General features: G+C 39.4%; 3 protein-coding genes across 3 annotated transcripts; 1 reads left to right on the forward strand and 2 right to left on the reverse strand.

The window, feature by feature from the left end:
* Positions 1 to 173: 173 nt before the first annotated feature.
* LOC101470223 (olfactory receptor 6N1-like) lies at positions 174 to 1103 on the forward strand. The gene has a single exon (XM_004575462.3). The coding sequence runs from the start codon at positions 174 to 176 to the stop codon at positions 1101 to 1103; it is 930 nt and encodes a 309-aa protein (XP_004575519.2).
* A 295-nt stretch (positions 1104 to 1398) lies between these two features.
* On the reverse strand, positions 1399 to 6361 carry LOC101470513 (GTPase IMAP family member 8). The gene is made up of 4 exons (XM_004575463.3): positions 5623 to 6361; positions 3111 to 4451; positions 2964 to 3025; positions 1399 to 2326 (listed from the first exon to the last, which is right to left on the reverse strand). The coding sequence occupies exons 1-4, from the start codon at positions 6359 to 6361 to the stop codon at positions 2135 to 2137; spliced, it is 2334 nt and encodes a 777-aa protein (XP_004575520.3). The 3' UTR covers positions 1399 to 2134.
* Positions 6362 to 8402: 2041 nt separating this feature from the next.
* LOC101468198 (olfactory receptor 4B13-like) lies at positions 8403 to 11808 on the reverse strand. Its single transcript, XM_076874842.1, has one exon. The coding sequence runs from the start codon at positions 10037 to 10039 to the stop codon at positions 9011 to 9013; it is 1029 nt and encodes a 342-aa protein (XP_076730957.1). The 5' UTR covers positions 10040 to 11808; the 3' UTR covers positions 8403 to 9010.
* Positions 11809 to 13314: the final 1506 nt, after the last annotated feature.

The following is a 13314-nucleotide window of genomic DNA, read 5'->3' on the forward strand; positions in this document are numbered from 1 at the left end:
ATGAGTTTGAATTCCCAGCTGTTGTGCTGTCATCATCAAAGCGTTTATTAATAGACGGTGCTGAATGAGAGCGGAGTGAGAATACACAGCACAGTGTAGCTGCTCACTCTGCATTTTGAACACTCGTCAGGTATAATCTGAACATTTGAAATTGTGAGTATTGCTCTCTGATTATGGATAATGTTTCTGTTGTGAGAATGTTCACTCTCTCTGGATTTAATGAGACAATGAATATCAGACTTACCATCTTCTCACTCACATTAATGTATTACTGTATGATCATATTAATCAATGTGTCTCTGATTGTGCTCATTGTCTTGGATGAAAACCTTCATGAACCTATGTACATTTTACTGAGCAGTTTTTGCATTAATGCAATTTATGGGACCACAGGTTTCTACCCAAAATTCCTGTTAGATCTGCTGTCGTCTTCTCAAGAAATCTCCTATGAAGGGTGCCTTTTACAAGCTTTTATCATGTACTCATTTGCTTGCTGTGATTTGTCCATTTTAGCTGTCATGGCCTTTGACAGGTATCTGGCTATATGTCGCCCTCTGCACTACCACTCTTTCATGACTAAGAGGAGGCTCTCTCAGCTGGTGTGTTTCTCCTGGCTGACTCCTTTATGCATTATTTCCATCAGTATTCTGCTAACATCAAGACTGACCTTATGCAGATCAAAAATTGAGAAGGTCTTCTGTGTGAACTGGGTAATTGTTAAACTTGCTTGCTCTGACACAGACACCCTTTTAAATAGTGTTGTTTCATATGCAACAATTATCATGTATATTTCGCATGGGTTTTTCATAATGTGGACGTACATGCATCTTATTAAAACATCTGTTACGTCCAAAGAAGACAGGGCGAAGTTTATGCAGACCTGTGTGCCCCATCTGACTTCTTTAATCACATTTTTGATTGTAATACTTTTTGATTTGATGTATATGCGATTTGGCTCTGCAGATTTACCCCAAAGCCTCCAAAACTTCATCGCTATTGAATTTCTCGTCATCCCTCCAGTTATGAATCCCCTCATTTATGGATTTAAACTTACCAAAATACGAAATAAAATTCTGAGTTTTGTTTACCGTAAACAAAAATAACCACTTTAATAAAGTTTAATCACTCAATGTTTTTCTCATTATTTCTTTGTTCATAGACAGTGACAAAACAGGGTGCAAATTCATGTTTCAGTATTTTGTCAGGGATACATCCCTGAGCCCCATCATTTATCCAGGAAAATAATGGGGATTTGTTTCAGCTCATTGTTCATTTTTATTGAAATTATTTGTTGTTATATGAAGTACAAGATGTTTTTCTGCTGCTGTATGCAAATCAAATTGAAAATAGACACACAAATACACATGTGGAATGTAAGAGAATTAAAAACATTTGTCTTAAACTGAAGCTTTTTTGTGTCATAGCATAAATAGAACGGAAAAGGGTTTGAGGAACTATTTTACTATTTTATTTTAAAATGTTCTTGGAAAAACATTTTTTCCATCAATAGGATTTTTGTCAGGCATGTGTCAGGTCAGAGATCAGGTTTCCTTATTAGAAGCATACAATCATACAATTGAATCAGTAAGACTAAGGAAAATTTCAGGCTTTTATCTTTAATAGTTTTTGAGATATTCATATTAATTCAAACTTTGCTTTAGATTTCCATGTGTGAAAAAAGACCTTGTATAAGTCAAACTTTGGAACGTACAATTTTCAGGCACAGAGTTGGGTGAGCAGAAAATCTTCTAAAAGTCTGATAGTTTAAGATGCCCCAACATTTCTGCCATATCCTGTACAATATATATTTTATTTTACCATCTATTTCCATACAGAGGACTTATGTTCAAACTACCAGTTATTCAAAGCCAAAATAAAGCACAAAAACTGTTGTGATGTGAGTATAATTTTGGCGTCTGCATCTAGTTACTCAGTTGCTGTTAACATTCAGCAGATCAAAGTGTACAGCTGACATTATTTCCAATGTGGCATTAAAAAAATCAAATAAATGCACTTTGGGTTACTGAGTTTCACGTACAGAACACAAAAGCAGTAGAAGCCAAGACCATATTTCGTCTGTACACTGAACATGGTCATATAATAGATCTTAGGTCTCTTGAATCAGGTATCTAATTTATTGGACCAATAAGCTGCCCAGGAGAGCCCCAGCTGCAGCCCAGCCAGCTGACCTGGCATTCATCCCTGTGCCCACCCTGGATGAGGCCACAAAGGCTCCAGCTGCTGCTCCGAAGGCTGCACCTCCGGCTCTGAGCCATGATGAAGTCAAGCCTGCTTCATGTCTGCTTGCTGGGTTCGCAGACTCTTTCTGTTGGGGAAAAAAGGGACTGTACTAGGCAATCTTTCAGTTATTTAATACACTGTGGGTTGTATTCCAGTACAGTGTGTTAGCATACTTGATTTTTGCAAGAATAAGTAAAGGACGTAGTAGCATTGGAGTAAACACACTTAAATGGATTTGGGCAGTAGTTTGGGAAAATGGGAAAACAGCTAATCTAAAAAATCCTGATGACAATGCATCTGCAAAACATTTTGGATGCGTATAATATTCCTGAAACTTAAAATAACTTTTTCAGGTAAGTGATGTGAATTTAGTGAAATAAATTGTATTTGTGGAGTCAAATACCTCAACCCAGCGTGAAATATTTACATAATTTACTTCTGGTTGATTGCCATTAAATTAGGGAGGCCCAATGAATTAATCCTTATCATAATTTGAATGAATTGTCATACATGTTCCACTCTGATGCTTCAAATGAAGCACAAATAAATAAATCAAACTGATGTGTTATGGATATAAATGAGGCTGAGATGCATGAAAAACTTTAGGAATGTATTTTAGGAAAGCTGTAAAGACCTTTGTGTTCACATAAAAGAAACTTAGTCTTATCTAGAGCGTTTTGTGCGTTCATCATGGTCGGACTGTCAACTCCATTTTTACTCACCTTGTACTGGACATTGGCACCACTGTCCGGCACAGCCAGGCTCTTCTGCTCTGCTTCTGGAACTTAATGAGTGACATTTTGACTTTGTTCTTACAGAGTATACTCATTATTGTGTAACCACACTCAGGATCACTTTCTCATACTCACAGTGGTTGATGACATGTCGATGATGACTTGAAGGTATTGTGAATGCCCATTTTGGTCTTCTGCTAAGCTCCTCCAGCAACTTTAGGTCTGCCACAGTTTTTCCATGATCACCTTTATTAAAGTGCACGGTGTTCATCTTATTTGTCCCGTTAGTTTCCGTCTCTTTGTAGTGCCTCTGCATCCTACTGATCGCCACTTTCAACATTTTCTTTGCATCTTCATTTTCTTTTTTCAGCTGTTCCGTCATCTCTTTGAGCTTCATCACTTCTTGCCTGTGATCCATCAGCATTTGCTCCGTGTCTTTTTCTTTCTTTACACACAATTTCTTTAAGCCTGCAATTTCTTGCTCTTGTGCCTTCATCTTTTCCTCAAGCTTTTCTTTGTCCCCTTCACTCCTTTGCTTTGTAGACTTTATGAAATGTCTTTTCACTGCACACAGCTCTTTTATCACCCTGTCTTTTTCCATAATGTCCTTCTTGAGTTGAGTGTTTTCAGTGTTTAGAATGCTTATCTTTTCTTCATAATCTTTCTTTAACCACTCCTTCTCATCTTCTGTTGTCACCTTCAAAGCCCGAACCTGTCCATCTTCCTCTTTAGCTATCTTGATCATATCTTCTACTGTCCTTTCCCTCTCCTCAACTGTCTTTTTCAGAACATTATTCTCTGCTTTAACCTTCTTCAGTTGCCTCACAGTCTTTTTGGAGCTCTTTTCCAGCTTTTTGTTGCTTTCCTGGAGATTCATGAAACTCTGTACCAAGTATCTGGCATCGTTCTCCACCACCGTCTCCTCAATCTTCTCCAGTAGTGCTCTAACCTGGATGTCTCCAACCCTGTTTAAGTTATCAAAAACATGATATCTGTTTCCACATTTGTCCACAAGCTGCTGCAGAGCTGGCCATCTTTCAATGTGCTCTTCAATGGGAGTGACTCCCAGTTTGTCTCCCCAGGTGAACAACACAATACTTCGCATCCACACCCAGAGACCGAACAAGCTTAAGTGTTCCTCCGCTCTAATTCTGTCGGTTTCAGTGAAGGTCTCATCGGCACGTACAACCACCAGGACAGCATGAGGAGTAGGAGCCCACGGGGATGCACTGCTAGTAATTAGATCCTGTACTTCCCTTGGAGTGTCCTCGGAACAGTATCGTCCATGCCATCCTGGAGTGTCCACAACAGTTATTTGCAGTTTGCCAGCACCACCCTCCCTCTCAGTGACCTGTGATGTTGACTGTCCCACAGCAAAGACTTCACCACCAAGAAGATTGTTTCCAGCTGAGCTTTTCCCAGCCTGCTTCGGTCCCACTACCAGAATTCGAAGCACTGAAATTGGGGGAAACTCTCCTGTATTGCAGAAATGCAAGATTTAGGTAATGATGTTAGCTTTGCAAATGTATATTTCCATCTTGCAGTTGTTTCAGGTAAATGAGAATGATGAATTTTAGATGTTTCCACAATGCTGGTTTGAATGAGAAGTTTCCTTCATTAGAGATTTTACTACTGTTAGTACTTGGTAGAACCATAATAGCTGATTTTCAGCAGCTTCAGGTATTCAAAGAGAACCTTTGAATACCTGACTTATTTTGATATCATGACACTGTTAGCATAAAGTTGTGTATGAACACATCCAGCAGTAAAGAGCAATTTTGTCATTCAAATGATCTAATTTAGTGTCATACATTTAAATAAACATTTTGGCATTTTATGTATTTAAATGATTCTTGGTATTTAAAGCAGTATTTGCATTGTTCTTATTAAAAACAAACAAAAAGACAACCACAGAATCAAAGCATATTAATGGAAAGTTGACCAGAAGGGAAAAGCGTGGTAAGAAAAGTGCACAAGCAACACTGATGAATGCAGTCTTGAGAGGAGTCTCAACACGCAAAAAAGAGCATTATTGCCGTGAATCATGAATCAGGATTAAAACATCCAAACTGAGAGAAAACAGGAGCAGGAAGAAAGACACAGCTAGAGGGAGAAATGGGGGAAAGAAAACTGAACATAATATAAATGACACAAAAGACTAACAAAATAAAACAGTAAGTACAACCACAATGAAACACCTGGAACCAGAGACAACAGCAAAAATGTTTTACTTGGGCTAAGGAGAAATGAGTCCAGGTAATTTATCATATTACAAACATTAATGTTTGTAGTATTATAAAAATGATTGTACCCGATCTAATTTTCTGAGCTACATAAGTAATAACATCACAGTTTGTGGTGGATGGATGATTAGTCTGTTGAATGCAAATGTTGATATGTGTAAATAAATATCACTGAATCTCTGAGTGCTAATGATTGTATTTTTTTCCCCTTTCCACTAATGCCGTTATGCCTCACAATTGGTGAAGATGGCAGTTATGGGCCTGGGAGGGGGGTATAATTTAAATCATTTTGATTTATTTTCCTTTTTTTTCTACTTTTTTTTTTATTTTCACATTTTGTTTTGGTTCAATTATTATTATGTCTTGAAAAAACAAATATGATAGGTGCATGAAGTGACGCTTACCCAGTAGAAATGTGAGGGTTCTTTTAACCATATGCACATTCATTCGCCTTAAAGTCGCCCTCTCCTCCACCTTTTTCCTTTGGCTCTCTGTTATCCTGGACAGTTTGTCATTTCTAGTCACATAACCAACTCCTCCTGCTTTTATATTTTCTTCAACCACTGCATCAATCTTCTCCAAAAGTTCTTTAACCTGAGTGGGATCATCTTCTCCCCAAGTGCTTGTATCTAAAACGTGGTATCTATACATGCATTTGTCCAAAAGGCTTTTCAGAAACTTGTATTTTGCAATGTAACTCTCCACAGACATCCCTCTCAGCTGCTCATATCTCGTGAATATTACTATCGTGTTCCTCCACAGGGTGTCATTTAACTGCTCCAGAGGTCCCTCTACTGTCCATTCCCGACCTCTGTGCGAGCTGATCGGTATAACCATGAGGAAAGCATGAGGTCCCGGTGGGCACATGGCCACGCAGGCTGCTGTGTTCATATTTACCAGGCTGGGGTCTTGGACAGAATAGTGAATCCATCTTTCAGGGGTACTGACCACAACCACTTTAAGTCCTTCATCAAGAATAGTTTGTCTCTTAACACACATCTTCACATCTCTGCTGGTGTCAAACATCTGTCTGCTGAGGATAGTGTTTCCTGTCAAACTCTTCTCCAGCCAGTCGTGTCCCAAGAGCACAATCCTGAGCTCCTGGAGAATGTGTTTGTTCTCTGCCAGCAGAGAGGACAACATGTCACTGAATTACCACAACTCTGGCATGCAAGCAGCTGATGTGAGACAAAGCCCTCCCACTGGTTTCACAACTTTCCTCTGAACTATGCAAAATGCTGAAATTCTCTTAACTGCAATGAATTATGTACAGAATAAGAAAATAGAACAAATTGGATTTAATATACTAAAATCAATCAGCCTTGCAAATGTTGTATGGATACATTTAAGACATATAAAAGTATAAGTCGGGAACATACCTTTATGGTGTCTGTGAGCCATTAAAACTTTATCAGTCACTTTAAAGATGATTCACTATAGTTAAAAACCCTGTTTTCCCAAAAACAAAGCGAAGTGGAAAAATATCGTCCAGCCCAGTGTCAGCCTGAGCCTTAATGCTTGACTCAGCTCTCTGTCTGATGAAAGGTCAAAGTCCAGCCCGTACCACTCTGCTAGTGGAAGATATCATCTAATTAGCTCACACAGGTAACATTTCTGTAACAGTATAATTACATCAAGGAGCCAAGGAAGCCAAGGCCTAAGTTCAGTGAGTGTATTTGAGGATCTTTTCTGTGTTCTTACATAGTAGTTAAACATGCTGTTAGTCCTCCAAAAAAGGTCCAAACTACTGAGGGAGGAACTCTTTTAAGACATCTGTGTATGCAGAACCCCAACGTCCTGTATACATAATATATTGCATACAAAAGCCAATATGTGTGCAATTCCAGTAATCTAAAGTTTACTGAAGTATATTTTAGCATTTGATTGATTGCTGTGAGATAATCATTTCCGTAATTTAGCAAAATCAATACATTAAATAGATCGTTTAATTGTAATCTTGGTAAAGGGCAGTATTGTAGTGTCTCCTTGTATGTTTTCGGGTCAGATCATTTTCATTGAGAAATCTGAAATCTAAAACTGTTAAAATGCATTAAACACCCTTGCTTCCTGATTAACACCAGATAAACCTAGTTTTCTTACATGTGCATTACTGATGATTGAGTGGATCAGCTCTTCTGACACAGCCGAACCCTGATATTCACATTAGATTAACAATGCTGTTAGGACCAGGGTGAATCATTTTGGGGCCCTAGTTAAGATTAAGATTTTGTTCTAAACTAAGAAACGTGAATTTTGTCATCTACTTACATCTTATGCTCTTTACTGCTTTCCATTTATGTATGCTGTATATTGCACTAAGTAGATTAGACAAGAATACTTCACTTTTTCCCTCTCCCTCACCTTCTGAGACCTTATGCCTTAGCCAATCCTCTCTCTCTCTGTCTGGCCTACCTGATCACTAGAAGACCGCTAAGGCCAAATGTTAGCTTAAAAAGTTGTCTAGCAACCACATCAGTAGCAGCTTGAAACTTAATGCAGCATTGTTTGATAAAAGTAAAATCCAAAATGTTCATGTTATCTAGTTTGGCTTACTGAGATGTTTTATTGGTATGTGATGTGTCTGAGGCTGAGAGACCACGGAGCCCGAAAAACATGATTATTAGGCTGCAAAAATATTTTAACATAATAATAATAATAATAATAATAATAATAATAATAATAATAATAATAATAACAATTGGATTTATATAGCGCTTTTCAAGGCACCCAAAGTGCTTTACAATGCCACTATTCATTCACTCTCACATTCACACACTGGTGGAGGCAAGCTACAGTTGTAGCCACAGCACACAATATAAGCTACTAAACAACAGTTAGCTATTGTAGTTCATGAGATTAGTGTCCAGAAAATCCATAGTTGACATGTGGACCCTCAATATACTTTTGGTTTTACTCTCAAGTTTTTGATAAAAATCAATGCTTCATATTTTGTTTTTCGGTAAACCTGAAAAACCCACTTGTTATCATAGTTTTGGATTTTTTATTTGTTTTTATTGTTTATGTTTTAAATATTTAATTTAAAGTGCACAACAACTTGATTATACAACCACCCAATGCAAGGTTTATGCAACAGCTGATTAGATTTTTGATATAAGTGTACAATGTAACAATGTACAGGTAACAATGTAGCTAAAATAGCTTTCACTTGAATAGCATTCTACTTCCTACCCCTCTACTGCAAACAGCAACACAAATTTACATCGTAATGAATGTGATGATTAGAGTCAGACACAACGACACCTCAAGTTCAAATAATAAGACAGAAAGGATTAAAGAATTAAAGATGAAAAATAAATGAAGGCTCATCTATCAGTCCACTGGCCTATCTAGTTCAGGGTTGCGAGTGACTGGATTCCATGCTGTATAATAGATGATTGATCATTATTCAATAATAACATAATTAATTTGTAAATGTGCAGAGAATTATGGATGCAAGTTTTTAAAATTTTGCAAAAGAAGATATGTAAGCAACAAGAGATGATCTTTTAGCATGATTATAGTCTATAAGAGCATGTCAATGCTATTGCTCTGGGATGAGCCATAGGCTTTGCTGACTGAAACATGGAGGAAATATTAACCACAGACGCTGTTTTATATATCTATTACCATTTATCTACAAAGTCCATAAATTAAAAAAGAAGTAAAAGGTAGAATATAAAAACTAAAAATACAAAACTCGATGTCACATTTCCTGAGAAAACAGAACATGGAACATTATCAATTGATCTTTGTCAAAAACAGTAAAACATAGTGTGGCCTTGTCCCTATAAGTCATCTACAACAGAATGGCTCACATAGTAAATTCTTTACTCTAAGGAAAATGCTGCATTTTACGCTTGTTTTTTTAAGTAAACTAAACTTGATGTAAGTTAGTTTCTTGTAAGATTTAAGTAAAGTCAGGATTCTGTTTTGTATTTTGGTGAGTTTGAATCCATATATGAGAGGGTTCATAAAAGGTGGAATGATGAGAATTTCAACTGTAATGAAGTTTTTGAGACTTTCAGAAAAACCTGTGTACTCAAATTGCACATATATCGACTGAAAACCAATCACAACTATAAATGTGATCAAAGAGGTCAGGTGGGGCAGGCAGGTCTGCATAAACTTTTCTCTGTCCTCTCTGGACCTCGCACATGTTTTAATGAGATGTGTGTAAGTCCACATTATAAAAAAGCCATGAGACACATAAATGATAACTGTTGCATATGCTGTGATGTTGTTTGAAAAGGTGTCAGCTTCAGGACAAGCAAGTTTAACAATTAACCAGTTTACACATAAGACTCTCCGAATGTTTATACCACATAACTTCAGTCTTGATGTTAGCAGGACATTAATGGCAAAAATACATAAAGGTGTCAGCCAGGAGAAACACACCAGCTGTGAAAGCCTCCTCTTAGTCATGAAAGAGTGGTAGTGCAGAGGTCGACATATTGCCAGATACCTGTCAAAGGCCATGACAGCTAAAATGGACAAATCACAGCAGACAAATGAATATATGACAAAAGCTTGTAAAAGGCACCCTTCATAGGAGATTGTTTGAGAAGACCTTAGTAAATCTGAAAGGAATTTTGGGTAGAAACCTGTGGTCCCATAAATTGTGTTAATGCAAAAGCTACTCAGGAAAATGTACATAGGTTCGTGCAGATTTTCATCCAAGAAAATAAGCAGCACAAGAGAGATATTGAAAAATAAAATCATGCAGTAATACAGTAAAGTGAATGCGAAGAGAGGCACTCTGAAATTCATCGTCTCATTAAATCCTGACAGAATGAAACTTCTTACATTAGACACATTATCCATGATCAGAGAAACATCTACCTTCTTAGTGTAACAACATGTGAGTGTACAGAGGAAAGAGCTGCTGTATCTACACCCCTAACAATATCTGCTCTTCCTCTACGCCTCCTGTTAATTACTGCCTTTGGCTCAACAACAAAAAACACACACCTGGGAATTCAACCTCTGTTGGTTGGGGGGGGGATACGTGACTGGCTATTAGTGGAAGTTTTCCTTCTCTTTGCTGTTTATATTTGTCCATGTAACTGGATTCTCTTTTGCCAGAAGCCGAAAATGTCCACAAATGACGAAAACCTGAGACAGTCGTGAACCTTTCAAGGAGTGCCCAGTTGACCAAAATTACCCCGAGGATGCAGCGAAGACCGCAAAAGACCCAAGAACAACATCCAAAGAACTGCAGGCCTCACTTGCTTCAGTTAATGTCAGTAAGAAAGAGTTTGGCCAAAAATGTGTTCCAAGATGAAAACCACTGCTGAGCAAAAGGAAAATGAAGGCTTGTCTCAGTTTTGCCAGAAAACATCATGATGATCCCCAAGACTTTTAGAAAAATAACTCTGTGGACTGATGGGACAGAAGCTGAACTTTTTGGAGTGTGCGTGTCTGATAACATTCAGTGTAAACGTCACACAGCACTTCAGAAAGACCATCACCAAAATATGGTGGTGGTGGTAGTGTGATGGTCTGGGGCTGTTTTGCTGCCTCAGGACCTAAATGAAGGTAAACTGAACAATAAATTCTGACGTCTACCAAAATATTCTGAAGGAGAATATCTGGCCATCTGTTTTTGACCTCAAACGGAACACAGTTGGGTTCTGCAGCAAGACAATAATCCAAAACACACCAGCAAGTTTACCTCCGAATGGCTTAAGATAAACTAAATGAAGAAATTCGAGTGACCTACTTTAAGTCCTGACCTGATCTGAGAGGACCTACAAAGTTATTTAAAGGGTTTATCCTTAAAAGTGACAGGTTAAATAATAAAAACAGTCGTATTTGTAATATTGAGGTAGGTAATTGATTAGTGTGATTAGTGCATGCAAATATAGACATGTGTAGTGCAGAGTGCTAATGATTGCAAATTATTTCCTTTACACTAATTTCATTATGATTCTCTTGTCAGCTGGTGACAATGGCAGTTATGGTCCTTGGGGGTGTTCTAATTTTAATCCTTCTTATTTTTTCCTTTTTTCCCACATTTGGAATGATTTTCATATTTTGTTTTGGTCTGTCCTGTGGGTGGAGGAAAGTTCAATTATAATCTCTAGGGGGTTAAAAGAAAATGGTAGGTACATTCAATGATTCTTACCCAGTAGAAATGTGAGGGTTCTTTTGACCATTTGCACATTCATTCGGCTTAAAATCACCCTCTCCACAATATTGCACAATATCCACAGTATTGTTTTCCTCCACAGGGTGTCATTTAATTCCTCCAGATGTCCCTCTACTTCCATTCCCGACCTCTATGTGGGCTGATCAGTATAACCATGAGGTCCTAGGCTAGGAGGAGGAGTTGGCCGTCCGACTGCGGTCTGGAGTGTGGGGCCTCCCTGCTGCTGCGGAGTCGGGGCGGTCTGCCTCTCCCCACCGCAGGGAAAAGGGTAACACCACCTGGGTCTGGGTGCAGTTCCCCCCTCCAGGGGCAAGGGTACCTAGACCCGGTTCGTAGAGTACGCTTGGGGAGTGTGATCGTGTGTACAGCGTCTCTTTATGTTTGGTTGAGTGTGGAGTAAGTGCATATGAGAGCATGAGGGTGGGAATGGATGTTTGTATCTGTGTGTGCCTGTATGTCTGTGTCTATATGTCAGGTTGGGTATCAGACGCCACCTCTCTGGGGACATCTCAGGCCCTCCAAGGTTTGGAGGCCTATCTCCCCCCACCACCACTTCCCCTGCCAGTGGCGGACTCCCTCAGACATCGGTGCGTTGGTGGTTCTTTGTGTCTGGGGATGGGCGTCCAGGTACACACCGGCTCACTCCTTGGCGGCCGCTTATCGGGGCCTGGAGCCTGGGGCTCGCTCGGGCCACTCTGGAGGTGGGGTGCCCCCGGCCCCTCGGCCTGCGGCTCGTCACTCAGGCACAGCTGGCTGCCGGCGGAGCTCACGGGCGCGTCACTGCAACTCCCCCTGGCTTCTGCTCCGCGGCTGCTGAGTGAGCCCTCATCTGGGACTCTCCTCAGCTCTTTCCGGGACAGTGGCGCAGCTGCCCCTCTGTTGGTCTTCCTTGGTCTCTTGTGTTCTGGGGGCCTCTGGATGTCTGGAGTTTTGATCTCCTCCATACCTGCTTCATGCCCTGGAGGACGGGGCTGTGGCCCCCCCACACCCTCTAGCAGAGTATTACATGAAGGAACCTTTTAAAAAAAACAAGCGCGTCCATGCTCACAGGTGTACACACGGGTGATCACACCCACAAACTACACCCTTTTTGGCTCCTACCTCAAAGCACACTGTGTTCTGTTGATCTTATGTGCTGCACAATAATGTTTAATATTTAGTATTTACTGTCATATTCCCATATATCATTGTGATGTTGTTTATTCTATTACTCTTGTTCTCTTCTGCTTGTTTTATTTTTTCTTTCTCAGCAGGTGATCCAGGTGATTGATATATGCATTTTTTTTTCTCTGCCCGTTCTGTTGGTTTTTGTTTTTTGCCCTTCTCCCCCGTCCCTCTTCTCAGCTGTTTCTCTTTCCCTCTTTCTTTCTCACCTTCTTTCCCCCAGTCAAGTCTGTCCCGTATTCAGTAAGTGAAAATAAAATAAACAATAAAAGGTGAATCAAATGGACCATTACGGCAAGGCTGGGATGGTCAGTTTGGTAAAGTAAATCCGTTGGGCATCTTTCTTTGCCTTTAGACAACAATTCTGATGGCAAAAGAGCCAAACGGGAAAGGCAAAAAAAAAAAAAAAAAGGAACCTTTTAAAAAAACAAGCGTGTCCATGCTCACAGGTGTACACACGGGTGATCACACCCACAAACTACACCCTTTTTGGCTCCTACCTCAAAGCACACTGTGTTCTGTTGATCTTATGTGCTGCACAATAATGTTTAATATTTAGTATTTACTGTCATATTCCCATATATCATTGTGATGCTGTTTATTCTATTACTCTTGTTCTCTTCTGCTTGTTTTCTTTTTTCTTTCTCAACAGGTGATCCAGGTGATCGATATATGCATTTTTTTCTTTCTTTTTTTTCTGCTCATTCTGTTGGTTTTTGTTTTTTGCCCTTCTCCCCCGTCCCTCTTCTCAGCTGTTTCTCTTTCCCTCTTTCTTTCTCCCCTT

This window comes from Maylandia zebra, linkage group LG16, assembly GCF_041146795.1.
Source record: "Maylandia zebra isolate NMK-2024a linkage group LG16, Mzebra_GT3a, whole genome shotgun sequence".
Lineage (NCBI taxonomy): Eukaryota > Metazoa > Chordata > Actinopteri > Cichliformes > Cichlidae > Maylandia > Maylandia zebra.